The following is a 27726-nucleotide window of genomic DNA, read 5'->3' on the forward strand; positions in this document are numbered from 1 at the left end:
ATTTGCGGTATCCATGCGCATTATCTTTTACCTTGTTATTGATGATGCTCAAAACTCCAGAACGTCAGCCAAACAAGTAGTGTGAAACTGAACAACGAAATTCGAACCAGTGGGCAAAGCTACATGTACGTATTCAGATAATTTTGGTTGTGTATTGACGTATTGCAATCGAAAGTTACACTGTCGGGTGGAAATCTGATTGGCCTGGAGTGAATTTTCAGTCTCCAGCAACTTTAACCACCAGCCAGGGGCAAATTTTGTTTCAGTTTGCAGCTGCCCTACATTGTAGAGTGCTTTCAAATGTACCTACAATCATATGTTTCGATCTCATGACTTAATCTCGTGGCAGGTGGACAGTTCGCTGTTTAGAATAGCTGAGGATTACAGAAGTGACTGGATCACAATCTGGTCGATGAACCCTCGCAATCCAGATGTTCGTACTTCTCTGTCACCGATATACTTCGCACACCCGTACTCGGTTTGTTTGTTTCCTCCTACCCTTGGGTAAGTGCGACTGATGACTTCTTAAAGGTGGAAATGGGGGGATCAGCGCAAGACATTTTTCAACGCTTTGGAATGAGCACTGTTGAATTGCAGACAATGAATCAGCATATTGTAGATGTTAACTCTCTGAAGCCCGGAGGTGAGTTTGAACAATGATTGATCTTTTGATAATTTGAGTCGTGATGATTGATATCACTTATGCATCTGGAATGGTTAATTTTTCTTTTACAGACGTAGTTTGTGTAATCCCACGATGGCACTCGGTCAGAAGTGGGAATGGGGCATCGATTTGCGTATGATAGACTTTTAACTTCTTGTAGAAACTAGTGAATAGAAAGAGAAAAGAAAATCTTTGTAATGTTACTGCTCCAATATACCTGGCTGAGTATCATGGTTCTTGTTTGGGCAAGACAAGCACTGAAAACAGCTCTGGGGAGATATACTTTGTTTTCTGTCCTTCCTGTTCAAGGCAGCACTTGTCCTGATAGGAACTGTCAGGGGTGAAGAAATTGTGAGGAGTGAGAAACCTCCATGAGAGCCAAGAATTCATCGACTTCTTCGGGAGGAAGCTTATCACCATAGGACGAAAGAATCTTTCTCATCTCATCAACCGAGAGGCCCTTCCCTTGCTTGTCGAATACTGAGAATGCATCCTGGCCGCAGCAATCACTTCACCGATTCAGTCAACAACTTTTGAAGACCAACCCTGATCTGGTTCTCAGATATTGGCTTTGCCAGCAGCTTTGCGAGCAGCGGTACCATAGGCGCTAGCCTACCGTACAGGGAAGTCCGATGGTCAGCAATCGCGCACAGAGGTTCGGCTGGAAAATGATTCATACCTTACCACACCTTCTCCGTTTGGATCACAAACTTGGCAAACTTGCTGCATGAATGTAATGAGTGTGGATTTCCTCAGAAAGAACGAAGTTTTGTCAGGTAACTTATGCTCAACAACCTGTATGTCTTTGGTGGAGGGGTTACAATTTACGGATCTGAGGAACATACCGACATCTTCGCTAGAGATCACCCCCTGCCAACCCGGCATGTCATGGTCATGGTCCCCATCAGTTCTCAGTTTCAGTCCGAGACTCACCTCTCCTAGTTTCTTGTTGTAGAAGGCCTTGAAATTCTCCTCCACAAGCTCCATAGGCAACTCGACCGCAGTCTTAGCCGCAGCGTCGGCCTCTGCCATTCTCCTCCCCCTCAATTGGTGGATTGACGTTGTCGTTGACTTGTAAATGATGGATGCGTCAAAAAAACTAACCAAAAGTTCAAACGTCAGTGGCCGGCGGGCGTCACTGATCACCGGGCCGGCCCGGAATGGCTCCGACTGAGTCAGTGCCCGGCGGGCCGGCCGCTTGGCAACGGGTGGACGCCGGTACCGTCCACTGTCTTTCCTCACTGACTGATTTGAGGAACTTTACTCAAAGTTTTAAGTTAAAAATCAGATTTGAGGAAAACGATTCCGTCCCCCTCCACTGACTCATACCGTACGGTCCGGACCTCACTGGCGGAAGGAGGGGTAGACTCTCCTGATTGTCCTCGTACTGATTTTCAATAAACTTAACTTTGAGTAAAACAGGTAGTATCTACCTCTGTCCAGCCTATACTCCGGTTCGGAGACTGACCACCACCCCACCCCCTAATATACCTATATTGACCCCCCGATCCCCCAGCTTCCACCCCTTCGGCATTCCGAATTTGCTTCCCCGTCTGTTGCTACCAGTCCTCGCTCCTCTCGGATCAGCCTCTCTCTTCTGCTCCTTGTGAATCTCAACCTCCCCCCCCTCGTCTCCTCCTCCTCCTGCACTTACAGACGGCGTTCCCGAGGTCCCTGCGGTCATAGTAGGAAGAATGGATGTGTGCAAGTTGCTTATGCTAGACATTGAGGCAGCCGTCAGCGAGCTTTGTCATGATGATTCCGGATACACGATTGGATCCCTCGGAATCGCATTGGATGGATGTACGATCGTTGGAATCATAGAAGACGGTCCAGCATTCCAGAGCGAGAAACTGAACCTGGGAGACAAGATCGTAAAAGTGGACGAGGTTCTTGTCACAGAGAGTTCGATCATATCCGCCATAGCAGGAGGCGAAGAGGAGCAGGTCGTGATCGAGGTTCAAAAGTCTACTGGGAGGAACGTCAAGGTGTGATGGGGGCCGGCATGAAGGGATGGAAGTGAAGTTGGCATGTGCAGGTGGAGTTAACGCGGGTGAAATCCCTTGACTTGATAGCCCTCCATGAGCTCTCTAGTCAAGTCAATCTAGCCGTTCACACATGTGAGAGAGGAGGAAGATGTGAACCTGCACGTGACGCCAGCTGGTGCAGGTGAACACCTGCAAGAGGAGCCGGAAAGCAGCAACGGGAGAAGAGTCTCGGACCTGATGGGCATTCTCGGGAATCTGACGGAACTTTTGAAGCGCTCCTACCACAAGGTGAGAGGATGACGACGTGTTCCTATATGCCATGACGCTCGTAAAGAGACAAAAAGCTAGCTCGAGTTATCTCTATCGTTTGCGACGGTCTCAAGAACGAATGTACGTCATGTTATGTTATGACGGCAACTGACGTATACAATGATATGCGTGCAGGTCTTTGAATATCAAAGATCTGCAATTGCAAATGGAGAACATGAACACGTCGAATGAAAGTCAGATGCAAGATGCTATGGACGCCAGAGATAAGATCAAGCAAGAGTGCATTGATCTGATCAACCAGCTGCAGGTATGGTAGCGCACCTCTCGCTCCATGGCGTGCTGACAAACGGCATTTGCAGATCTCTGAATCTGTGCTGAAAGGACTTGAATCTCAACTCAACAATGCTATGGTGATGCGATCGACCATGATTTGATGGATGCTCTTGACGTGTTCCAAAAGATATCAATAGAAGAGAGACAGAGACGCCTCGATGAAGCGACGGAGCGGGAGAATTCTCTCAAACGAGAGATTCAAGAGCTTCAAGTGATGTACAAGCAGGTATTCCCTCTTCACAAGATGTCTTGAGAACATGATGGTGATGATCCAATGCAGGTTGTCGCAGGCCCGTCATCCATGGACAACGTTAGCCCAAATTTGCATTGTCAGAAAGACATTGAATCCTTATGAAAACAGGAGGTGCAGCAATTAAAAGCAGAAATCAAAGAGAAGGAGGAAATAATCCAGGGAATGAAAAAGGACTTCAGGTATTCTGAGTTTAATCAAGTTCTTGTGGATGTAATTGCGAGTACAGATCAAACTCTTCTCCTACAACTCATGATGGCATTCAAGGATTCAAGCAACAACCCATTCACTTCCATCAACCAAACACACCGACACAGAATTCAAGTCACATCAATAAGGTCTTTTGGGATCAGCTGGCGATCCATGTGGATTTGACAGGAGTTTGGACAGGATGGAACTTGTTGGTGTAAGAACATCACGCCGGAATACGTGCAACATCTGGAGGTAAACCACAGTACCCGCATACTTTGGTGACGGCTGGTTGGCAGCTTTCAACAAGCACTTTGGAGAAAGCAGTCGAAACCTTGAAGTTTGAGACTGTCCATATGTCGCACGACTACAACAGATGCAAAAGGAAATGCAACTCTCTGTTGACTGAGAGAAGCCTGATCCTCAAGGAAGGCGAGGAATGGAAGACCAAGGTAAATCCCAAGACGTGTGTGAACGTTAAAATGTGATGAGTTTGCAGAACTCCAGCTTGCAGTCTGAACTTCGGAGATTGAGTTCAATGTCTCGATGATAAGATCGTGCTAATCGGTTTTGACTTGCTGCCAGCAGACTTGAATCTCAGAGGGATCTTTTGGAACTCTCGTAACTTCATCTGATCACCGCAATCAAGCCATATGATTCACGCATGAACAGGTCACAAGAGATGAATAACATACGTCAGCACATGCATGGAAGAGAAGAGAGCAAGGTAGAGATTATGTTTCAACTCAATTGTTTGATTGCTGTGTTCAGGCCGAAATCATGCACTTGAATACCACGAGACCTACAGCGAGAGCATCCGCATCTTCACCTTCGCTTGACACTTCTCTCAATCCTACTTCGAAGCGAACAGAGTTGTCCTTCATGGGTAGACGTTCCTGGCTCCTGTATGCTTGCAAGCCCTGATGTCCACACAGATCACCAGACGAGATCAAACTCAACAGAAACCAAAACTAACGCATGGTCCGCGAGTCTAAAAGAGCATACTCAGAGAAGCCCTCAGGCACTCCCTCGCTCAACCTGCTGCCTTGTGACTGATCCTTCCAGATCTCTCCCAACCCTCCTCCTGTTCAATATCTTGCCGGTTCGGGAGATTCTGCGGGAGAGCTGGTCTTTTCCAGCAGCACTGTGACTGTCTCTGTGTTTGCACTCTCAAGTTGATTGTGATGCAGTCTACCATTTCCTCTCAAACCTCAAAAGTTCCTTCACCCAGCAATCAGCGCGTGCAGACTGTCAAGACCTACTCCTCCATCCCGCATGTTCCACCCTCACAACCGTCGGGCTACAACTCCTGGCACGGTGAGTTGAGGGTGGCAAGGTGAGTTCTCTCATGACGGAGATTGCAGCATCGCCATCCCCGTCGTTACATTCGTCTAATGACGGACGGAACTCGATTCAATCGTCTCCTGGCCCCTTGCATCGATCGTATGACAGGGGCGGGCAAGGCTCGCAGCAGGTTTACGCTAGGAACGTTCAAGGTAGACTTTCACTGTCAAGGTTGGAAGAGTCACGCAGACGCTGCAGTGCTGGCAACCAACAACTTTCAAGTCGCCTACCCGCTCGGAGCACCGATGGTATGCGAGTTGTTGTGAGCGAGAGAAGATTGACCGGCATCAGGTGCACTATCAGCAACAATATGTGTCTGTGCCAGTCCAGGTCCCATATCAACAGCAACGTTCTATGCGAGTATCGGCAAGAGACAAGGTGCTGGAGAAGAGGGCTTGCGATCTCCTTCAGATCTCTCACGTCAATGCAGACAACGATGTGGCTGAGGGTGATGAACTCCGGGTATGTGGAATGATGACATGTGAGGTCATAGTATGGTCTTGTGCGCTGAAGCTAAATTTCCTTCTTAAAGATATATTTCCTTGTCAAAGATATTTTTCTTTCTCAAGCTATATTTCCTTCTCAAAGATATAGTTTTCCTTGTCCTGAACGCGCAAGATGATCACCTTCCCCTCCTGTTTGCAGTTGGATATCAGTTGAATCTTCTTCATAATGATCTGTTACCTTGGTTCCTAAAACGACTTTCCGTCCATCTGTCGGACAAATCGACCAGCTTGATATTTGATAGTTCGGATGAAACGACGCAACCGTCTGACTTTGACGTGTTTCACGCACGATTCTATCGACCGCGTGCTCTTACCTGGCATCAAGATCGACTGCGTCATCCTTCCGAAGCTGCCCAGAGCGTCAGGGTTTCAAAACGCCCGAGAGCTTCATGGCAACCTTGACTGAGTTGTCCTCCACAGTCACGAAGAGCCTTTGACCGTCTGAAAGATTGATCCTCGGGACCTGATCTTCGATGAATGACACCTTGAGACGCACTTGTCCCAGGTCGTGTCCCTGTAAGAACCACTCTCAGATGCATCCAGCACATCACTGCCTTACCACTGCATCGTTCTCGTCACACAGATCGAACCATCTGTCTATCTCCTGCTCATGTTTCAGGTCATTACATTGGGAATCATATACAAACGGGCTGCTCCGCCAGTTGAAGGTGAGTTATCTCCAATTGGCCGAGGAAATCGTGATCTCCGACCAAATCATGGTCGAACACCTTAACTTGAACATGCGGTGGACTTCTCAGTCCATAAAACGTAAACTTTTCGTTCCAAACCTGAGAGAGTTATTCCCCATCACTTTTCCCGATTGTGTTTCAAGAAACAGAGAAGATGCTTACAGGATTCAAAGTTTTCGGTCTGACTGACGTCTTCACCTCCAGAACCTCGTCATATCTCGACGTTCTTGAAATCTTTTGCGCTTCTGAAATCAAGATTTGAATTTTCTGCAAGAAGCATCTTAATTGTAGCAACACATGCTTGATCCTCACGTCAGGATAATCCGACTGCATCTCAGTAAAACGCCTTCTGGGGAGGGCCAGCAGGCTTGTGGCTCCTTCAGCTACAGCTGAGGCTTTGCTGGGCTGCCGCAGCATCAAGGCGATCTCTCCGATCACGTCGCCCTCCTCCAGCAAAGCGATCTCTTCCCCGTACGCGTTGAGGTTGGACTCCTGCTCGTCGATGCTCGTACCAACATGCATGTGCAGCTTTAGACTCCCAGACAAGATCTGGTGGTCTGTGAGCAACACGACAAGACGGAGGTGACATGTACCATGTACATGGAGCTGTAGTACTCTCCCTGGAGGAACAAATGTTGACGATCGGACAACTCGACTATATCCGACTTTGAAACCACATACTCGAGCTGTTCGTCAAACAACTCGAACAGCTTCGCTTTCTTCTTGCGCATGAGCGCCAGTGCCTTGGAGTACAACGGATGGTCTGCTGACCTGAGATCCTGGAAACTTTGACCAGGTAGGCTACGAAAGAAGGTCAGGCTGGATCACGAGCGAGCGGCTGCCTGACCTCTCGAGCTCATCGGACTGGTTGGTGAGGTTGATGACGACGAACGGGTCTGAAGTTCCCGACGCGTCCGCGGCCAACAGCTGACGTGCCTGCAGCACTTCTATAACCTGCAAGCAGATCAGTAGCAGTTCCTCGAGTAGCGACTGCCACCAGAGTTCTCGGCATCATTGCGCTCCTGCTGTCAGGTCGTCTGTTCTGGATCTGCTCTTTTCTCTCGACCTTTCTCAGCACTTTGCTGGCCAGCAACCGCACTCGTGGCGAGCTGCTGGAAGCGAGCTGAATGAGCGTCTGAACCACCTACAAGTCGAGATGGAATCACGAGTACTGCGAGGTGCTGAAGATTGTGAAGGCGACAAGGGTGAGAGTTCGTACCAGTCTCGACGACTTTGTGAGTCTAGAGAGGACCATCAAAGTTTGACATACTAGAGTCTCATCGTCGCGCTCAAGGAGGGGAAGTAGCACCTGAATAGCCTGCAGATCAAAGAAGACAACCAGTGAGATACGAGCTATCATGGTTCAATTCATGTCCCTCTCACCAAAATGTTGATTGACGGGATTCCAAGCATTCCCAGAGCAAGGTGTTTTCTCAGAAGCTTTTGTTTACCTATCATGGATAGCAGGCTCCGTTCCATCTGGAAGAATTCGCTCGCAGGATCTTCAGTGCTCTGCAACGCATCTAGAAGGAACAAGGACAAGGGAACCGATTCATGTGTGACCTAGAAAGAGAACATCCTTCATGTCATTCATACAGACATGCTCAGAAACATCAAGTCAGCTACCTCTCCGTTGTCTGATTGCGACGTGTCTCCTTCCAGTGCTCCATGATTCGACGTCGCATCTGCCGTGACGTCATCGGGAGTCTTGTTTTCATCATCGTCGAGTGTTCTCTTGCTCTCTGAGGTCGTCGACTGCTCTGCATTCGCGTCACTCTCAGCATCCTCAGCTCTTGGCTGCTCGAGCTCGCGCAGCAGCATGGTATACTGCCACAAGCCAGCAGCCTCCTTCCTCAACCCTTCCGATGCTTGGTTGCCCTCAACAGCATGCCCCTGAACTTCAGCAATATCGCCTTGGGACAGCATGTCTGTGAGCTGAGAAACTGAAGTTTCTTCGGTTGCTTCATCTTCTGCTTCATCTTCTGCTTCATCTTCTGCTTCATCTTCTGCTTCATCTTCTGCTTCATCCTCGGCTACTTCACTTGTTTCCTCGATGGTATCAGGACCTTTGCGTTGCTCATTGTCTATCTCGGAGTTGATGGCTAACTCCAACTGCTCGTCAGACAGGGCCATGTCGTCGGCATGTTGAGCTAGGAGGGCGAGGAAGGGCGAGGGATCAGCCTCCTCGTGCACCTCCCAGTCCATCACCTCGGGGAAGATCACATCTGAGATGGAAGCGACGTCAGCAATCCGCCCGACGAGTCGACAAGAGGAGGCCTCCCATATCAGGCATCCGAACTTGTGCAACGTAGCGATGTATCCCCCGTCCTGCGAGAACTTGCAAGCAGCTGCTGGGTCGCTCGCGTCGCACAGGTGGTGAACTATCAGCGTCTCTGCGTTCCAGTCGAGCACTCGGACATGTACACCCCCGTCCGCGGCTTGCGAGATCAAGTTGGTCCCGTCGCGCGAGATTTCAACATGAACAACTTCCATTGAGTGGCTGGTGGTCGTTTGCAGGGCGATGCCATGGGCGATGGAGGGGTCGTAGAGTAGCACGCTTCCTTGCGCTGTCGACACTGAGATCAATCTTCTTGTTGTACAGAAGGTGATGCCGCAGATGGTCGAATCGACTTTCCCGAGATTCAGCGCCATGTCTTGCGAGTTGAGGTCGAGGTGGAACAGGGTGCCGTCGACAGATCCCATCGCCAGAGTTTCTCCTTGAGCATCAAACTCACAGCAAACGATCGCAGAGTCATGGAACGCGATCGTCTCTGACTCCACGTACTGATGCATGTCCCAAAGTTTGATGGTGTTGTCACTGGAGCAGGAGACGAGCAATTGTTGACTGGCAGAGTAAGCAAGGTCGTAGATGATACCTTGATGCTCCTCGAGTTGATGTCTCTGTTCGCCAGACTTGGCAGACCACACCCGAACAGTCTTATCGTAAGACCCTGAAACCACCTCGTCCCTTTGCTCCACCAGCACGCAAGCCGTCACCGCAGACTGATGGCCTAGGAAGGTGAGCTCGACTTGCCCTGTGACGATGTTCCACCTCCGCATGCTGCTGTCCCCCGACGCCGTGATGACTCGATCCTGATGGTAGAAGACTCCGTCCAGCACTTCCCCCTCATGCCCTTCCAGCCTGACGTCCAGCGCTCCTGACCCTGTGTTCCACACGCAGGCGGTGAGGTCAGCAGAGGTCGTGAGGATCCTCGAGTTGTCCTTGGAGAAGCAGCAGTGCAGTATCGCCTCCCCGTGGCACTCGATCTCCCGCGCTACCCTCCCGGTCTTGTAGTCGTGCAGTCTGATCAGCCCGTCCGCCCCGCCCATCATGACCAGGTCGTCTCCCAACGAGTAGGTCACACTGAACACGCCGGAATGGTGGTCGAGTAGAACCCTCAGCAAGGGGTCGACGTTCTCGGTCTTGTTTGCGATCTCAAACCAGACGTCAGGCACGATGCAATGATCCTTGGCTGTCGGCTCGAGGATGTTGAGAGCGTCTTTCACAAGGCCATTGTCGCCATTTGCAGTGCTATTCACCGCACTTTGAAAGGTCTGCAAGGGTTCGATTTGCAAAAGAGATTTGTTCTTGAGAACGAATTCAAAATACATCGCAATGCAAGTATTCCTCGGATACAAGATGCTCCCAATCATAAGATCGTCGCAAAATTGATTGATCAGGCCAGCAATGCAGGCCGCATGAATGAATGGAATGGTACATACCTCTCGCTCAAACCTCGTTTCCCCCATGTCTGCTTTCTTGACGTGTTCATTCGATTTCGCGTACTTGGTTGCTCTTTCAACTGGATCTACCCCTGACCCTTCGAAGCCACCCAGGGCATAGATGTGATAAGGCAGCTCGCGCAGCTTCCTGACGTTCACCATGAATCGCTCGCCCACTCGCTGAAAGATGATGGGTTGCGCGTCTTCGACTTTCATGCTCCCCTCGTGATCCTCTTGTATGGTCGGATGATTTGATTCATCACTTGCTGCTTGTCCGCTGAAGTAGAGGTACTCGATCTCATGAAAGAAGTTCCTCGTCTCGAGACTTGTCAAGTTGTATCGCCTGACGACAAACTCAGTAGCCAAGGAGTTGTTGGTCTTGATGCAGGTGTAATTCTCAACCCAGAAGTCTCTCAGGAAGGGTCCAAGATCTCTGTGCTTCATGTCAGTGTGTGAAGGCAACTCTATCGACATCACCTCTGAAGCAGAAACGTCTGCATGGCGGGGAGGGACTGGACCTCTGGGCTGAAGCTCCCAAAGAATTCCTCCATGGACTCGCTACAGAGAGACAAGATGTCAGCGAGCTCAGCCCTTGTGAGACCATCTCTAGCAAAGAGGATCGCAGAGAGAAAGTCAGTGACCAGCCTCTTCCCCCTCTTCTCTTCTACTCTCTCGATCATGTAGTTGTACATCCCATCGAACGAGGTTGGGAGCTTCAATTGAGTGTCAAAGGAGCGCCATGCAGAAGAAGCTTCAATGCACAGCGAGACGAAGAGGGGGAAGCAGGAGAGCGCTTTCTGCCCGACACTCTCGAAGCTTTGGACGGCATTCTTGATCGCTTCGTAGTGATCAGGATGAACGTTTCTGTGCTGAACTTCCAGGTGGCGAGAAATCAAAGTCGAGGCATCAGATGATTTCAAAGGCTCGATCCTCATGAACACTTCTCCGGAATACAAGTCGCTCAGGGCATCCAGACACTCCTTGGACGTGCTCCTGACCGTCACCACCACGCTGCTGTGCTGCGGCAGCGTCTTGGGCAACCAGGAGAGAGCCTCGGTGAAACCGAGGTAGCTCTCGAGCTCCTCAAGGGCATCGACCAAGACGGCTATCGGCTCCTCGGCAGACGCGTATTGTAAGAGCTTCAAGAACAGATCCCTCTGCTTCAAGACGTCGCCGGTCAGCCCCGCTAGAGTGTTGTCTTGCATGTAACCTGTGACTGAGCACAGCTGACGACAGAGGCCATGCAGCAGCTCTGAGGGGTTGAGGCGATGCAAGGAGGAACCAAGGAACCTGTAGATCACGCACGAGCCCTGGACCTGCTGCTTGAAACGAGAGCCTACCTGACTCAGCAGAGAGGTTTTGCCGACTCCAGGTTGTCCAATCACAAAGAGCGGTTGATTCTTCAGCCCCCACTTGCGCTGGTTTTCTCCTTTCATGTACTCCAGCAGCGTTTTGAGCTCCTTGGTCCTGCACTCAAAGCCAAGACAATGTTTGACTGCCATCTCCAATTCAACGGAGATGTCTTTGTAGCGAAGCTCGTTATCTTCAGTTCTCCTTACATCATGAGCGATTCTCTCATGCGTTATCGAAGCAATATCCTCTGCGAACAAGGAGAAGTGCTGATCTTCGTCTATCCCGATCTCATGCGGCTTTCGTTTCTTCCACCTGTAGGCGACAACTGCGGGCGACAGCTCCCAGCTCTGCCGGTCTTGTGAAGTCAGCATGGCAGTGGGGGTGCGCACACGGAGAATGTCCATGCGCTCTTTGACAGAAGGGAAGACGCCTTTCAGCCGCCTCAGCAGCTCCGGTTGGGACATGAAGTAGTCCCTACAGGCCTCATGAGAGAGCGCAGCGAAGATTCCGAAGGAGCTGAAGGTTGTGACGGTGAAGGTCTTGGGGGTCTGAAACAGAAACGATTGTTCCCCCACAGCATCCCCTGCCTTGAGGAACCCGGTGTTTTCATGGCCAGCGCCTGCCTGATGCAACAGGATCTGAAAGTCTCCTCGCAAGACGATGATCATGCAATGCTGACCATCTTGCTCGTTGGCGATAATGTCTCCTCTCTTTGACCTCCTGATCCTGCAGCACGAGACCAGGAATTCCAGCTCTTCAGGGGAAAGCATCTTGAATAGGCTCGACTTCCGTTTGAAGATTGCTCTCCGCAAGCGGAATCGATGAACCTTCTCCTCCATCCCCTTTGTCGCATCACTTGCAGTTTCCTTCGCCAGCAGACTTTTCAGCAAGGACTTGTCCATCTCAAGGAGCGAACATCGCCTAGTCGCGGTCACGTTGTAGGCTCGTTCCTCATACGGCTGATAGACAGTCAGCCCGAGCAGTTCGCCTACCCTTTGACTTCTTTCAACCTCCAGCTGCTTGTCTGATTCATCCGAGTCGATCGTGATGCTGATTTCGCCGTCAATCAGCATGTAGACGCAGTCTCCGAAAGGTCCCCAGCCCCTGACGTCACTTTGAGACTCCTTCCATACCTCGCAAGATTCCTCCACCGTCACGAGCCATGCTTGCCGCAGGACCTTGTCAAACGCCTCAGCTCCGAGAGCAGCTGGGTTGAGTTGACTGGCTTCCAGGGCTGAGAACCAAGAGGCTTCGCTGATCTCACTCACTGTAAGCTTTCTTCGCTTGCAAACGGACTGGAAGGAAACCAGCTCTCTCTTGATCTCCCCACTCCTCCCTAACAACTCGCCGGAATCCTGGCAGTTCACTTGAAAGAGCATCGCGTCTGAAACCAAATCGACTTGATACTGCAGGTTGGCTTCTCCGAACAAATGCATCTCCCCAAAAGCAGACCCTTCCTCTATCAGGAAAGCTTGCTGATTGCCTTGAGAGTCGAGGTATGTCACTTTACACTTGCCAGATAGCAAGACGAAGAACGATCTTTCGATCTCAGATTGCAGAGGCAAAATTGAGAGCTCAGACTCTCGGATACTCGCCTCTATTGACGATTTTTCTATGATATTCTGCACATTGTTCAACCTTCGCTGTAAATTTTCAATTTTCATCAGAGCATCATTGAGTAGCTTTGATGTTTCCTCCAAATCAGTCGAGGCTCTATCTAGAATTCGCACTGAATCGGAGGATCCTATTTGAACCTTCTTCTTTGATCCGAGTTGACAGATTTGATAGAGCTCTGCAAGGCTCATGATCCTCAAGATCGTACTCCGACGAAACTTTAATGTTTGCATGACCCCGGCAACATCCTCATCTGCAGCCTCTAGTTTCTCTTCCAGTTGCAACAAATCCTCATCGTTCACGTTGCTCTTGTTCGACAAATGATGGAATATCATTGCTTTCAGCTCTGACATGCTATACGGCAAATCTCTATTTACCTTCTGGTACACTTCCAAATACTCAGCTAAGCTGCTCTTTCCTAGCGAGATTGCATTGGATTCATCGTGATCCCACAGAAGAGCAAAACATTTTGATTTTGCTTCCTCCTCTCCCCTTGACAACAAACCTTCGAACGCTTCTACAAACTCCAATGTCTCCGTGAAATATTTACAATGCTGAATGTCACCAACCTGACTGCCCGCCCTTGACTTCTTGGCATCAAGGAGGAGTCCTTCAATCATCAGAAGAAACTCCTCAAAGTCAATGGTCCCACTCCCATCTTCATCGAAGTCTTTCAGGAACTCACTGATCTCATTCTGCCCCAGATGAATTCCAAGCTGCTCGAAGGCAATGATCAGCTCTTCGCTGTCTATCAAACCTGAATTGTCTGAATCTATCTCATTGAACAATGCTTTCACCCTTCGTTTCATGCTCGAACTATCCAAGACTCCGAGCTTCCCTAGAATAGCATCTCTCATGATTTGTTTCTGCTTCCCAATGACCTGCTGCACACAAGCGTCATGAAACCCATCCTGCATCAGGTCGAAAGCCTTGGTCCACGCCTCATTCCCTTTGTCCCGCAACTGTGAAGATTTGCTTCTTCGGGAAGATCGATTCGAAGGGTCGACGAGGACGTAACAGCTGGGATCACTGTTTGTGTCCAGTCGAAACCATTCCAGCATTGCCTTTCTTCTCTTGACATTTTGTCCATGATCTCCCATTGTGAGAAGGATTGATTCGAAGTGCTGCTGATCTATCTTTCTGGGAAAGGCTTTTCCATTTGAAGAGCTTCCCAGCAAGCAGATGTAGTCCATGCTGCAAGAGGCATCCTGGCAAAACAGTCGGAGATCAGAGCAATCCTCATGAAGCTCAAGGTTGAACTGATAGTTGTGAGATGGCGGCAACAGATGCAGAGGATCAAAGATCTCTAACTCAAACCCCCACGATCGCGCTAGGGTTCTCAGCCCACGTTTCAGATGGCCGCAGATGAAGTTTCGTTCTTCCTCGTGCTCTTCCAAGGAAGAGCTGACGTATATGCAGATGACATGCTGCTTGACTTGTCTGCGGTACTGAAAGTCTCCTTTGAGAATAGGGTTAACATGATTTACAAGACGATTCGCATTCTCTTCCTCCTCTTGTGAGATCGCCTGATCGAAGTCAGCTTTTAACTCTTCAGGGTTAGAGTTTGACTCGGATGCCAAAGACACGAGCTCGTCTCCCACCATTGCAATCTGCTCGTCAATGTATCGAATCCAGTGCTCGTTCCCAGATGCATAGACTAACGCCTTTGTTTTCTGAAAATCTTCCTTCGCACGAAGGAAGTGAAAAGAAGCTTTTGAAAGTCTTCCTTGCTGTATCTTTTCTAACGCATCATTGAACAAAAGAGAAGCCTCTTCCAATTTCATCAGCATCTGTTTCAGAGATGAGACTTCCTGGCATTTTCCAATCTCCGCACAATTTTCATACATCGTAAGACATTGATCTGCTGCAGAGAGCAGAGCAGCAACGCTAGTTTGCAATATTTGTATATCTTTCGAATGCACTCTAGCGTATATTGTCTGCAGTTGACTATTCGCATTTCGGAGAATTACCTCTTTTCTCTGCATGGCAGTCTTTTTGCTCTGCAAGACATTTTGCGTCAAGTTCAAGTCAGATATTATGCTTGCCAATTGCGTTGCATCATTGTAATGATCGATGGACTGAGCCACCCTTTCTGAGTCCAACATTCTCTGACCCGACTGCATCACGTCATCTAACCTTGCCACCTTATGCAACCTCAAAGTTGTTGACACCGTGAACAACAACCTCTCGATTCTCTCCGCCATTGTCTGTTCCCCGAGGCCGCTGATATTCCCTTTGATTGAGCGCAACATGTCAACGCACTCTTGGATGGATACCGCAGGCAACTCCTTGCACAGCTCAACAATGGCAGCAAGAGCCTTCAAGTACAGCAAGATGGCTTCTAGTCTGCTCAGACTCTGACTCTGAGTTGTTGCTTCCACTCCAGCTTCAGCAGCAGCCATCGGAGCAGGTACACGATGACTCATTCTGAAGTAAGAGAGTACCTTTACATGTGATCCGTTCGGACAATCTGAAAACAGGATTGCAACAACTCCAGGGAATTTGATATTTGTGATTTGAAAGGGAATTCTTCGGCTCTGCTTGTAAAAGTACAGGGATCCTGCGTTCTCCTCATAGTCGAACTCGAGGCCGAGGGTATCGCCAGTGTCCAGCCTCCAGGAAGAAGCGTCGATAGACATGAGAACAGTCTCGCCGTTGCAGAGGTCTCCATCACTCGAGAGAAAGAAGGCCCTGTCATTGAAGTCTTCTTCAAACCAGTAGTCCCCTACCTTGACCGATTCCCCGTCCACCACCCCAAAGAAGAATTCTACCTTGCTGTCCAGGACGAAGTTTCCTACCTGAATCTCGCAGTATACTCGTCCCTCCTCGAGTGGCTTCCCCAGAAAGATGCTACGAACAGCTGCTGCTTCAGCGCACTGAATCAAGTTCTCCTTCACCGACAGCGATACGTGCTTCGTCTGCTGTGACCAGGGTTGGAGGTTGGCGGGGGCAGGAGCGATGGGTGCGCTGCTTCCCCGATACTCCTGCAGGAACAGTTGGACGGAAGAGCTGACCAGTTGAAGCTGTGCGAGGAGAGAGTCAGAATCTATCCCGTGCAGAGACTTGTCGAACTCTCCTTGAACTCGATCTAAAACCTTGATCGCCTCTGCTTCTTTTGATCCGATCGCTGACTGAAGCTCTGCAGCTTCTTCTTTCAGCTTCTGCAGCTCCCTCCTCCTGCTCTCTTCCTCCGCGTCTCTCGGCATCTTCTCCTCAGCTTCATCTAGCAGTACCAGCGTCTTGCCGACTTCGCCATCACTCAGCAGACCCTTCGCCTTTTGTATGGCCTGATCCCAAGCCTTTCGCTTCGATTGACCGCCCCCCATGCTTCTTCAATCGCCTCTTACAGATGCTTTCCTCTCACCTTCTCCAGTCATCCGGCATGCTCGTCCATGTCGCGTCCTCAGCCTCGCCCGGCATGGCGAATCTCCGTGTGTTCCCATCGTGTCGCACCTGTCGCTCCTGTTGCTCCTCCTGCCCGACAAAGGAGGGCCGGGCTCTGAGGTGAACTAGCGCATGCTTTACTTTGAGGCGAGCCTGCAATCCGAACGCGACATGCGGCGATAGATGAGTCGGGCAGGCGAGGGCGGCAGCGGCATGATTGAGAAGAGGAGACGGTCAGAGCATGGTGACTCTCTCACTGCCTTGTCCCTCACTGCATAGCCAACATGGTGCGACGGAAGTTGACAATCGTGGTGCTTGCTTGCTGTCTCCTCGTCCTTCCTGCTCCATGCGTGGGATCGGAAACCGAGGAGGAGTGCTCGAAGGTGTACATGGACACAGTGGAGGACGAGGCCTCCGGTCTCCCAACATTTGCGACTGCGATGCCGAGCTTTCTGCTTGATGTCACTCGCTGTGTTGCAGGAGACGAGCATCATGGAGTGAACGAGGCGCTGGCAAGCAGAGGCTCCCTCGCCATCTCCGGCTTTGAGCAGCGAGGATATGAAGCCGTTCAGGCCATCGATGGGGTCTCAGGAGCCTCTGACAATGGATGGGCTTACTTGGGTCGGTTGGATGAGGCTTGGTTGATGGTCAAATTTCCGATGGCGACGGTGACGAGCAAGATGAACTTGTGCTCGGGATATGAAAGAGTTGATCATCACATCACGAGATTCATCCTTCTATTCACTAACATGACCTTCGACAACGTAGAGGAAGCCAGAGGATCGGACCCGCTGCTTGCTGGATCGCCATGGTACGTGATTCCAGGGTTGAGGGGAATAGGCGAATCAGTGAAAGTGCAGGAGGACGGGTACACAGTGAAGGTGAAAGGAGGCACAAGTGAACTTGTGCTCACATACCCGCGACTAGAAGCGACCATGTTCTATGTGAAGATCGAAGAGAGCGACACGGCAGATACGGAAAATGCTGTCGTCAACGAGATCGAGTTTCTGCTCGAAGAAGAGCTCTTCTCGTGGACTACATGCACCATGGAAGTATACCTGGACAACGAGCTCCTAGTGAATCACTCACGCACCATCTCGTTGCTGCCCCTCCATAGGGGAGAGACAGCGGGAGAGAGCCCCACAGACAGGGTGCTCCGCGTCTCCCTCCCCAACATCAATGGAGTGCATGAGCTGCGCGTGCAGCTAGGAGTTCCGTTGGAGCATGTGCACTTTCTGGTCTATGACAAGTTGAACCAGGCGCTACAGACGTACGTGGCGTTTCCCTACCCCAACTTTGTCTTCGGTCGTGACATGCAGCCGTTCGTGACAGTGGGCGCGAGCGGTCGGCAGTGTATCGGAGATGCTCCTCTGGACAACTCGACGGGCTTTTGCTGGCACCAGCCCCACCAGACCTATTATGTCAACCTTGACATCATGCCCTTGGCTTTCTCTGGGGAAGCTGATTGTGCTGCCTGGCTGTGGAGGGCAGGTCACCGTATCTGCACAAAGACTTGCACTCGAGCTTCATCGGAAGGAGGGCATGAGTACTGCTGCGATTTGAAGCACTACGCGGTAAAAATGCGACAAGGAAGATACGTTGGGTTGAGCTGTCTTCCGGATGGGGAGTATGTCTTGTTCGTTCACTTCTACGACTACTTGCAACAATTCGACTCTGTGCATGAAGTAAAGATCACGATCGACCGAAGTGATATTGGTAGGTGGTATCACAGAGCGTTGGCGAGCAACGCGTCGTACCTTGACGTCATCGACGACTCTCATGTTCTACGAGAGCAGAATGGAAGCTTTGAGTTTCACTTGCACAAATCTGAAGTAGGAGGAACCAGCGGGTCTACTTTGCTGTATGCTCTTGTGATCCCTGATGTGGATGTTTTGCTGGCAAAGGAGCGAGAAAAGCTCGCGATCGAGATTGACGGCATTGCTTCTTCTTGTAAGTTGGATTCTTTCAGAAAGTCAAGACCTGAAAGCCAGTACGAATGTTTCCTTCTCGATGTCGTGCCGGATGAGTATCAAGACAAAATCGAAATCAATCTCTTGCAGTTCGCTGCTACCTACCGACGTGTCCTTGCTTGGTGCCTGCACTTCAGAGCGTTCATGGCGCGAGAGTTTCTTGAATCAAGTTTTGCGGGAAGAACATTGAGCGCAGCTCTCATGACGTTGCCGCTGACGATGGACAAATCATGCCTCGAAGTTTCACCTCAGAGAATCTCCGTCAACCTCGGGGAGTTCTCGTGGAGCAGCGCCAGTCATTCTCAGCTGGGCGCGAGACACGCACCAGACGTGAAGATTCATGAAGAGATCCTCAAGATGGTAGGCTGGAGCGACGAGCAAGAAGCAATGACCAACGTTCTTATCTTCGGGCATCTCTTCAGACCGAATCGCCTCTTCAAATCCCTGATCCTCTCCAAGCGCCTCGAACTAGGTATCTCCGGTGTCACCGTGGGGATTCAACTCTACCAGGTGGCTCGTGTTTCTGAAGAAGCTTTCAATGTCTTCTGCCGGCAAGTGACCGATCTCGTACGGCACTATCAAGCTCAGACCGTCATTCTTCTTTCTGAGGACACGACAATACCACGAATCCGATCGATCGCAAGTTTCGTCCAAGCCATGGAAACGAAATCCGTGCTCCTACAATTTAACGGAATCGTAGAAACAGGAGATGAAGCAAGTAACGACTTGCAAATTATCTCACTGTTCTTGTTCCTTGAATCTTCTCAGTATATCTTGGCATGCTGTAACGAGATGTCTAGATTGCTGCTTGAGCTTGTAATTTCAAATGCAAAACATCGCAAGATGAACGTTTCTCTGTATGATTTCAACAATCTTTGATCCGTGGATCTTTATTCTTTCAATCGCAAATAAAGGCAAAAGGAAACATCTTGTTCTGATAAGTATCAGGCACAAGCTTCGGATGTTTCATACACATCTTTGTTTACAACTGTTCAAAATCTTGGCGATTGATGTGTCGCTTCAACGCCTCGATTCAGGTAGGGACGAATAAAGGGAGTTATTCGTGTTACCATAAGTGTAAGCTGGTCTGTAGCTAAAGGAAGAGGTGGAGGTGTTGTTGTCCATGTTGTATCCACTTGAAGTATAGCTCATGAGGTTTAGACCATACAGCCTGGAAGAGGCATCGCTGGCATCAGAGTACCTGTAGCTGTAGCTGCCCGGCACGTAGTTGGAAGCATAACTGGTCTGAGTGGCGTCGGGGACATATCCACCAGACGTGTAGCTCGTGTAGTTCATGCCAGACATTCTCGTGGAGACATCGCTGGCGTCTGAGTACCTGTAGTTGTAGCCGCTCGGAATCACCGTAGAGGTATACTGTGTAGCATACTGGGTTCTTGGAACGAAGGTGGTCCTCGTCTCAAATGCTTGTTGGATGGTAACGACATCTTCTTCGATCTCGACGATCTTGGGGCGTCTCACGATGTATCTCTTCTCCTCGAACACTGGACGGGGGATGCTGATGTACCTTGTGCTTTGCACCATCTCGGTGGATCTCACCACCTTGGGTACCTGAATCTCCACCATCTTTGTCTCCATGATGGTCTTTGGAACAGGAACGAGAGTAGGGACGACGATCATGCGCGTCTCGTATTCTACCTTTGGGACCTGCTGCTGAACTTCCATGGTCTCTGCAACCTGCTGCAAGTCGCAAGTCAACCACGCATCGAGTCAAACAAGGACAGTACCATGACTTTCGCTGGCGAGGTAACGCTCCTGACGGAATTATCCAAAGGCTTCAAGCTGTGGACAAGTGCAGCAGAGGAAGTGCTGACAGGCGAGTAGCTGTAGACCTGCCCGTAGACTCCTGCCCCATACGAGGCCGGGGAGGTTGCGACTCCGGCGAGGACGTCAGTCCGAAACTTGCTCGGAGAAGTGTATGAATCAGCGGTCAGAGGGGAGGTATAGGTTGCTCTGGGTTGCTCAGGAGAAAGTACAGCCTGCATAAGAGGGATGGAAGGAGAGTAGGTGGAGGCGGAGGTGGTGGAGGCCGGGGAGGCGGTCGAGGAGAGCTGAGCAAGAGACACGGGCTGCGGCATGTTGGAACACTGTGACAGCTAGAAGCGCTCTTGGTTGAGCTAGGGGGTACAACGAGTCCAGTCCCCCACCCCCTCCACCCCCTGATTTATCCCTACGATGTACCCCTACCTGGCAGAGAGAAGCGCCTCTACCGCACTGACCGGGGTTTCCACTTATCGCACCCCTACCCCCACATATGTAGCATGAAATAACCGGTACAGATAGATCCAGCTAGTACCACCCTACTACCCCATGCCCGACTTGACCTCCCGGCGGTACTCCCCAAGTAAGTGATCCCTCGCATCCGATCCGAGAATGTACCAGGACCCCCTTCATTCCCCTGATTTGTACCCTACCCTGCTAGTCAGCCATGCGTCATCTAGCCGTTATCGTCACGGTGGCAGGGTCACCTGACGGACGGTGACCCCCCGGTTTGCGCCCGGCCCGGCGGGTCGGAGCTTGCAGGCCCGGTCCGGGGCGCGGCAGACGGTGGGGGCCGGGCCGGGCCGCGGCACTGCGCCGGCCGCGTCAGGGCCCGGCGGCCCGCCGGACTCGGGACGGACAATCCATCCTTGGATCACTACTGAGCGAAAATAGCACCGAAATGGCGTGGGGACGGAGACGAGATGCGCTCGATGCTGGCGACCTCGAGGGCAAGGTGGCCTGAAAAAGGCGAGGATATAAGGGAGAAGCAGGAGAAGCAGGAGAAGCAGGAGAAGCAGGAGCAGGAGCGCTGTGGACAAGATGGAAGATGAAATGATACCTGGTACAAGCGTGTCAGTCGCGGATCATCAAAAGTTGAGGAGGTTAGCTCTGATTGCGTCATCGTCTGTACTCTGCGTGGTTTGCTTGCTGTTTTTTACCAGGGAAGACAACATGAACTTGGCTTCAAGAAATGTAATGCAGCAGCACATGATTTCGAGTATGGCGTCGGAAAGAAACGACGAGCTTGCGATCAAGCTAAGCAAGCTTTCTCATGCCTTCGAACTGCAGGAGCTTTCAACCAAAATTGCCATCAAACTCTTGAAGAGCATAACTACATTGGCTTTCAATCAATCCGTCAATCAGACTAACTTCACTGTGTACAACTCAACTGGAAGACTTGGAATGTATGCAAATGAGTCTTACAACAAGACAGAGATCTTTCAAAACCAAGGAAACATCTCTGCAGTTGGGAATGAATCATATGATCCCCAGAGAAACCAGACGGAAGCCCCCAGCTTCTTCCACGAGCAAGTCCATTCAGAAGTATCAACAATACCTGTTAATGCTGTTAGTGGGGAGGCGAGAAAGAGAAGCGAGTTGCAAGCCGACATTGCAGCATGGCCGAAGTCTGATGATGTTTGGCAAGGACCTTTGAAAATAATCGAGCGAGACATGATCACTTGCATTGATGACAGCTCTAACGGTGGGATCGTTGCGAACTATCGGCCAGCGTCATATTGCCTGAAGAACCCGACATATTGCATGTTATACTGTAGAGGAAACTTCGCAGATAAGAGCTTTGAACCGACACGGGAGGTCAAGAGTCAATATCTTGCTCAGAAGGTAATCTTTCATCTCTTGTTAGCTCTCCACGATTGAGTTAGTGACGTCTTGTTTCACAGAGACCAAAGGTTCATAGGAGTCGGGATGGTGACAAACCGAGACGCTACGATTGGACTTCCTGGAAGAAGGAACTCAAGTCGCTCAGTCCCAGATAGACAGCAACCTTATGTTGCTGTGGAATCTCGATCCTCTTTGTAAATACCGTTCATTCAAAGATTACTTATTTAGTAGAATGCCACAAGGTTATGTACACAAAGATTGCCATGGAATTTGCCCGGCGTCATGACGCACATAGATAAGCAGAGGTTACAAGTGTTCGCTACAAATGTGTGAGTCGAGATGAAACAGTGGAAGAGAGTGTAAACCTGACAACTGCAGCCACCGCAATGTCAATTCCTAGGGAAGACGTTAGAGTCCACTTCATATCCTTGAGCTCTTGTAAGCTTGAAACTCCTTGTTTCTATTGCACATGATCAGGTCAAAAACAATGCAGCTTTGTCAACTGACCCTGAGAGCAAGTGCCAAACCCCGTGACTCAGCTGCAGACAAATTCAACGAAGACACAAATGCCTGAAGAAACGCTCAGAGGACGGTCAAGAACATCTCCAGATAGTCTGATTATTACCGTCAACTCATCAGAGAGTACTTGACCTTTTCCCGCGCTCGACTTCTCAGGGCTGTAGGGTTGAGAGCTTGCGTTCAACTTGTTCGACGAGCTCTTTGCGGGTAACCTCTCTTTATCTGATGTGTTTCCTATCTTGCCGTAGCTGACATCTCTTACAGCTCTTGATAAAACTTGACTTTGAGTCTGAGGCATCGGCATGTAATGGTTTTCGTCCATCCCCACCGGCATTCCTATTTCACTGTACGGTTGGCTTCCTGCATATAGACCATCCGGGTAGAACCCTGAAGCCGTGAACGGCATGGCTTGCTGCAAGACAATCAGTAAGTACCAGCACGCAGTCTTAAACGATCTACCACTGGCAGATTCCAATTCTCCTGTACAGGGACTGGATATCCATTGTTCAGGTCGTAATTCATAACAGGATAGGAATATTCATCCACGTATGGTTGACTAGCCATCGGATCATACTGTGCATCATAAACGTTCCAGCCGACGTTCTGTGGTTGTTCGTAAGGAACATCAGGATAACCGTCTGACAAGTTCCTGCATTGAACAAACGAATAAGATCGCTTCTGACGAGTACATCAAGGAATCATTTTTCACACACATTGAGGCCATGTACTGCTCTATCTCAGCCTGGGCGAGATAATCTTGTTCTGTGAATTCCTGCTCAGGATTTTGCCAAGGATTTTCGTGATCTATGTCCTCCACTCCTGCCAATCCTTGACACGTCACATTCTTGCATACAGCACCGGGCGGAACCCACCGGCGAGAATGTTATCGGCGTGCTGATCGCTCCACGCAGCATTCATGAGCGGTATTGACTTTCTTGCAAGTACATAGAAATTCTGTCCATCGCTCCGATGATATTTCTCATCCAGTCCTCTTGCTGTCCACACATCTAAGGGGAAGGTCAAAGGTAATCGAACAGATAGACTGCAGATATTACCCATAGAATCCGGCGTCCACTCCCATGCTCCTGAAAGTGGATCGAAAGGTGGGAGCTCCTGATTTACAAGCAGTAAGGTAGATGCAACCAGCCAGCTTCATGCAGGGACTCGACCTCTTTTTCTTCTTCAAGTGGCTTCAACATTGATTCAGCCTCCTGCGACTTCCAAACAGAATGTGAGAAAACCAAACTTCTGCTTCACAACGAAGTGAATATTGTATCGAATTTCTTACCTGTATCTTTGTTGCCATCAAATCTGATGTAATGATGCTCGATTGAGTTTGTATTTTCTGTTCATCCAAGTCACAAAAGCGACAGCCGTAACAGGTGCAGCAAAATCATAGATGAATGCGATGGGCAAGAGTCGGACAGACAGGTCACTGAGATGAGATGAGCACAATATCAGAGGGCAGGTCAGGAGGATTTCATGAATCAAGCACTCTCGTGAACGATAAAGAGGAGGGGTACAGCCTATCTTTCCTGGCGAACATCTAGTGCTTTCATCGTCTCAACTCAGTCATCAGACGACTCTTCCTACTCTTCCCGCCCTCCCACGTCCTTCTATCTCTCCTCTTCCTCATGTCCCTCTCACCATTGCTCTCCTCCCCTACGCGCTCCCGTCATCCCCCGCTCTACTCCCTCCTCTTTCTTCAGCCGCCATAACAACGGCACAAACCTCGTTGCAATGCATACCCCTACCCTCACGAAAATAGGCTACCCCTACCCTCTCGATTATTGCTCTACACCCCTAGAGTAACAAGACCAAAACTCAAGATGTCCATTACTATGCCTCATCAGTAATGATTTCATATGTATTGGAATAAGAAGAAGAGGCCATCTGTTAATATTGTGTTTCTTTCCTAGCCATGTTTGCTTTACTACCCCCTCCTTTGTGCAAATTATCCCTACCCACTTGTGAAAAACCAATCATACCCCTACCTATCCAGGAACTAATTTCCCACCCCTACCCCCTGGCACACCCTGGCCGCCAAGCCCAAAAATCCAGCAAGACCAATCAAGCATGAAACAGTAAAGGATCCCATGAAACAAGATAGATACCCGTTCTTCTTTATCCTCCTCCCTTCTCCTCCTCCCTTGTCCTCGTCCTAGCTCCTGCTCTCATCCCTTCGCCAATGTTCTTCTTCCATCTCCTCATATCTGATCGTCCCCTCTACTCCCGTTCAGTTTCCATTTCCTCCCCTGCACAAGCTATCGAGCGCGTCCAATTCTCCGTGATTCTGCAGTCCGAACCTGAGTCGCAGGTTCCTCTGGCTCACGAGCTGGGGTCGTAGAGGAGGTTGACATTGTACCTCAGGCACAAGTGCAACCTTACACTTGTCATGCTATGGCTGAGAGAAGTCAAATTGTTACATTTTGCCGAATCTACATTGGGAGAAAAAGTGCAAAAAAACTAAAGGACAGCTGCCAAGTTATCTTTTCTGTCTCTTCGTTGACACTTCGTTGTGCTTGACATCTGACTTGACTCTTTTCTCATTCTCCTCGTTCTCGTCCCCGCTCTCCTCAAGCTGCTCACGACCAGCCTCATCTTCTTCATTGTCGGAGTGATCAGGAGCCACGAAGTTGAGCCCATGGGGGTTCAGCTCGAGCTTCGGCTTGAAGGCGTTTCTGCGGGGGTCAGGTCAGGTTAGCTTGCAAGCTCAGGGGAGGAGGCGACTGACCTAAGCTTCAAGAGCTTCTCCTTTGTTGCCGGCCACTTCTCGCTGCCCGCCTCGTTCTGCTCAACGTCAGAGCACTTGTAGCCTTCGCCTGCACGCCTGGAGACCTGGAGGAAGATGACGCTCGTGTCAAAAGGAGCGATCCTGTATCGGTTGATCCTGTCGTGCTGTGAGCCTTCGAAGTAGCCATGCTCTGCCTGCTTCACTTTCAAGTGCTGGATCGCCAAGTTCTGTCAGGGGGGCTGCCAAGTGAAACGGAAGAGAGGCTTACAGCTCTCTTGTACTCGCTGGAATACACCCTTCTCCAGCCGTTTTGATCTGGCAAGTATGGGATGATGATGATGAAGGACAGTGGCAAGGAGCTCTTGGAAAAGATGTCTTCCATGTGATCGATCTGACCAAAACAGTGACGCGAGGCTCGCTGACATCGAAGACATACCATCTTCAAGATTGTACCATCATCGAAGGGAGGGTTGGCCTCGAAACTTCCTTCCCTCGGGAAGAATTGAAAGAAAGAGCCTGTCGACAAGGTTACGACGTTCTTGAAGCAGACGGACAGCAAGGGGCACCAATGCTGCCGAAAATGTAGTCCGTGTCAAAGTGCGCAGAACAAAATCTTGAATAACGGCAGTTCATGGGCGAGGCAAAGCACTCCAACCAGCACCTTTCGGCATTGTTAAGCCTTCAAACAGACAGATAACCTCCTTTCCCACCCGAACTCCACCATCAGCGTGTCGAAACAACTTCCATGTATTGCAGCTTGAAAACCGCCAGCTTTGTAATGCCCCCCCTGAAACGACGAGTACCTGTAGAGCCAAGCTCATTCGGTTGCTGGGAGACTGGTGACTGATTCGATGCATTGGCTACCTTGCGAGCAAGCTGAAGATTGCGCAAGAGATGAAGCTTTCCGTCATATCTGAATGCTTCACGAACCTATGCAGTACGAAATCATTTGAAAGAAAGAGAAACAAGATGACGACATTACCCAGAATGCTTCATCAATTCTTGTAACTTGACATAGTGATCGAAATTCACTTCCATGGTAACCCCCGAGCATCTCAGCACATACTTGGTCCTCGTCTGCGTTCTCTACTCATGCATGTTTCAGTCCATCAGCAAAGTGTTACCCTTTCGCCCTCCTGCATGTCGACCCGCTTCACTTTCACTTTCCCACCTTTCCCCACCAGAGTTCTGCCAACTGTAGCCGCAGCCTTTCTCGCCCCTTTCCCTATCGTCTCACAAATTTTCTCGGCCTACAACCAGCTCTCAGAAGGACCTCACAGCAGAGCGAGCGTACCTGCTTCGAAGATATGCCAGCTGCTTCCAGCTTCCTCTTGAGCTCCTCGTCCTTTTCATTCTCCTTGCCCAGTGGAAAAATGCCTGCCGGGCAAGTCGGGCATGCAGCGCGCCTGCTGTACAGCCATTTCTCGAACTGCCTGGTCCACTTCGCTCCGAGTTTGTCACCACCCATCAACCGGAATTCCCCCGCCAGCTTGCTCATTTCTCTCCAACGGATCGCTTCTTCCACCGCCAGGCGCTGAACGTCTTTCAACAGGCTCCTCCTGTCATCTGGGTTTTGTGACAGCCTCGACAGTTGTGAGGACTCCTTGAGGAACTGATCCACCTTCCCCCCAACTTTGAACTCTTTGTTCCAAAGCACGCCATCGCCCGCTGTACTTGTTATGCTCTGCTCCCACAGTTGATCTCTGATGCGCGAGTTATCCGAGGATGCTGCTGTACTTGTCTTAACTGAGTTTTTCTTGTTCTTTAGCTGACTTATCGGCTCCTCTCGCATCTCGGCGAGCAGCCTCTCCAGCTCTTTGTCCTTGTTCATCGCCTCCTGTCATTCCACCCTTAACTCAACAGGCACCATCCAAGAATGATGAAAACAAAACAATCGAACTCATTCCTCGCATTTGTTCTACCTTCCTTACCCCGTTCTTTTTCTTTCCTCGTTCTTCTTCTTTCCTCACTCTCTACCTCTCCCTCTTTCTCCTCGCCCTCTCATCCTCTTAAGATGAATCTTTGCATCCCTCCTCTGACATCCTTGCCCCTCTCCTTCACTCCATCTGCATGTTGTCCTACTTCAAGCGCGTCCTATTCCTCTCTGCAGCTCTCGCGTTCCTCTAACGTTTCTTGCTTGCCCTCGAAGTAGAGATCGCCATAGTTGTCTTCACGTGCATTTCTCATATTCGAGCTCGCCTCAGATATATAATAGTCAATTTAGGAAGGGCAGATCATCGGATTGCTTTGCCAAAAATACCCTATATTTGGCAGATTGGTCATGAATATCAATCCAACCGGTACTCTCAGAGCAGAGCCTGATGAGGCTGACGGTCCGAGGCTCCGGCGGTGCCGACGGTCTCAGAGTCTGCGGCGGCGGCCAATAAGCTCTGCCCGGCGTCGCAGCGATCGTGACGGTCGCAGGCCGTCGCGCCTTATTGGTCGGGCCGCCGCTCACTGCCGCTCAGAGCCGGCCCCAGGCTGCTGGGCCGGCACTCAGGGCCCCGGCGGCCATTGATGCGGCGAGGGGTCCGAGGCCAGTGAAAGTTCCAGTGACATGCCCACGGCTGCG

The 27726-nt window shown here is 50.2% G+C and overlaps 9 protein-coding genes across 9 annotated transcripts; 3 read left to right on the forward strand and 6 right to left on the reverse strand.

Annotated features, from left to right (window-relative positions):
* Nucleotides 1–892: 892 nt before the first annotated feature.
* On the reverse strand, nucleotides 893–1696 carry GUITHDRAFT_134471 (hypothetical protein; the record flags this gene model as incomplete). Its single annotated transcript, XM_005838486.1, has 6 exons — nucleotides 893–985; nucleotides 1032–1157; nucleotides 1180–1276; nucleotides 1344–1387; nucleotides 1460–1534; nucleotides 1598–1696. The coding sequence occupies 6 exons, from the start codon at nucleotides 1694–1696 to the stop codon at nucleotides 893–895; spliced, it is 534 nt and encodes a 177-aa protein (XP_005838543.1).
* Nucleotides 1697–2358: 662 nt separating this feature from the next.
* GUITHDRAFT_134472 (hypothetical protein) lies at nucleotides 2359–5513 on the forward strand (the record flags this gene model as incomplete). Its single annotated transcript, XM_005838487.1, is given in 19 exon segments — nucleotides 2359–2652; nucleotides 2703–2784; nucleotides 2834–2940; nucleotides 2987–3042; nucleotides 3097–3229; nucleotides 3282–3332; nucleotides 3383–3481; nucleotides 3536–3565; nucleotides 3617–3687; nucleotides 3735–3843; nucleotides 3884–3949; nucleotides 3994–4146; nucleotides 4344–4421; nucleotides 4760–4822; nucleotides 4885–5030; nucleotides 5147–5190; nucleotides 5210–5286; nucleotides 5330–5416; nucleotides 5469–5513. 19 exon segments carry the CDS (start codon nucleotides 2359–2361, stop codon nucleotides 5511–5513), a joined length of 1791 nt encoding a protein of 596 aa, XP_005838544.1.
* Nucleotides 5514–8912: 3399 nt separating this feature from the next.
* Nucleotides 8913–9563, reverse strand: GUITHDRAFT_65901 (hypothetical protein; the record flags this gene model as incomplete). The annotated part of the gene is made up of 1 exon (XM_005838488.1): nucleotides 8913–9563. A coding segment is annotated over one exon (651 nt), but the record flags the coding sequence as incomplete, so codon positions are not given.
* A 3974-nt stretch (nucleotides 9564–13537) lies between these two features.
* Nucleotides 13538–13732, reverse strand: GUITHDRAFT_65970 (hypothetical protein; the record flags this gene model as incomplete). The annotated part of the gene is made up of 1 exon (XM_005838489.1): nucleotides 13538–13732. A coding segment is annotated over one exon (195 nt), but the record flags the coding sequence as incomplete, so codon positions are not given.
* A 2859-nt stretch (nucleotides 13733–16591) lies between these two features.
* Nucleotides 16592–19156, forward strand: GUITHDRAFT_102830 (hypothetical protein; the record flags this gene model as incomplete). Its single annotated transcript, XM_005838490.1, has 1 exon — nucleotides 16592–19156. One exon carries the CDS (start codon nucleotides 16592–16594, stop codon nucleotides 19154–19156), a length of 2565 nt encoding a protein of 854 aa, XP_005838547.1.
* A 141-nt stretch (nucleotides 19157–19297) lies between these two features.
* On the reverse strand, nucleotides 19298–20373 carry GUITHDRAFT_102831 (hypothetical protein; the record flags this gene model as incomplete). The annotated part of the gene is made up of 2 exons (XM_005838491.1): nucleotides 19298–19975; nucleotides 20023–20373. 2 exons carry the CDS (start codon nucleotides 20371–20373, stop codon nucleotides 19298–19300), a joined length of 1029 nt encoding a protein of 342 aa, XP_005838548.1.
* A 724-nt stretch (nucleotides 20374–21097) lies between these two features.
* Nucleotides 21098–22056, forward strand: GUITHDRAFT_134476 (hypothetical protein; the record flags this gene model as incomplete). The annotated part of the gene is made up of 3 exons (XM_005838492.1): nucleotides 21098–21159; nucleotides 21220–21901; nucleotides 21961–22056. The coding sequence occupies 3 exons, from the start codon at nucleotides 21098–21100 to the stop codon at nucleotides 22054–22056; spliced, it is 840 nt and encodes a 279-aa protein (XP_005838549.1).
* Nucleotides 22057–22207: 151 nt separating this feature from the next.
* GUITHDRAFT_134477 (hypothetical protein) lies at nucleotides 22208–24070 on the reverse strand (the record flags this gene model as incomplete). Its single annotated transcript, XM_005838493.1, has 10 exons — nucleotides 22208–22220; nucleotides 22267–22361; nucleotides 22409–22471; nucleotides 22527–22832; nucleotides 22880–23069; nucleotides 23134–23239; nucleotides 23293–23427; nucleotides 23476–23533; nucleotides 23709–23765; nucleotides 24068–24070. The coding sequence occupies 10 exons, from the start codon at nucleotides 24068–24070 to the stop codon at nucleotides 22208–22210; spliced, it is 1026 nt and encodes a 341-aa protein (XP_005838550.1).
* An 835-nt stretch (nucleotides 24071–24905) lies between these two features.
* Nucleotides 24906–26985, reverse strand: GUITHDRAFT_102834 (hypothetical protein; the record flags this gene model as incomplete). Its single annotated transcript, XM_005838494.1, has 11 exons — nucleotides 24906–25101; nucleotides 25155–25210; nucleotides 25259–25366; nucleotides 25423–25545; nucleotides 25591–25670; nucleotides 25721–25815; nucleotides 25865–25957; nucleotides 26019–26084; nucleotides 26137–26231; nucleotides 26279–26404; nucleotides 26449–26985. The coding sequence occupies 11 exons, from the start codon at nucleotides 26983–26985 to the stop codon at nucleotides 24906–24908; spliced, it is 1575 nt and encodes a 524-aa protein (XP_005838551.1).
* Between the last annotated feature and the right edge of the window lie 741 nt (nucleotides 26986–27726).

Source organism: Guillardia theta (assembly GCF_000315625.1).
Source record: "Guillardia theta CCMP2712 unplaced genomic scaffold GUITHscaffold_11, whole genome shotgun sequence".
Taxonomy (NCBI): domain Eukaryota; class Cryptophyceae; order Pyrenomonadales; family Geminigeraceae; genus Guillardia; species Guillardia theta.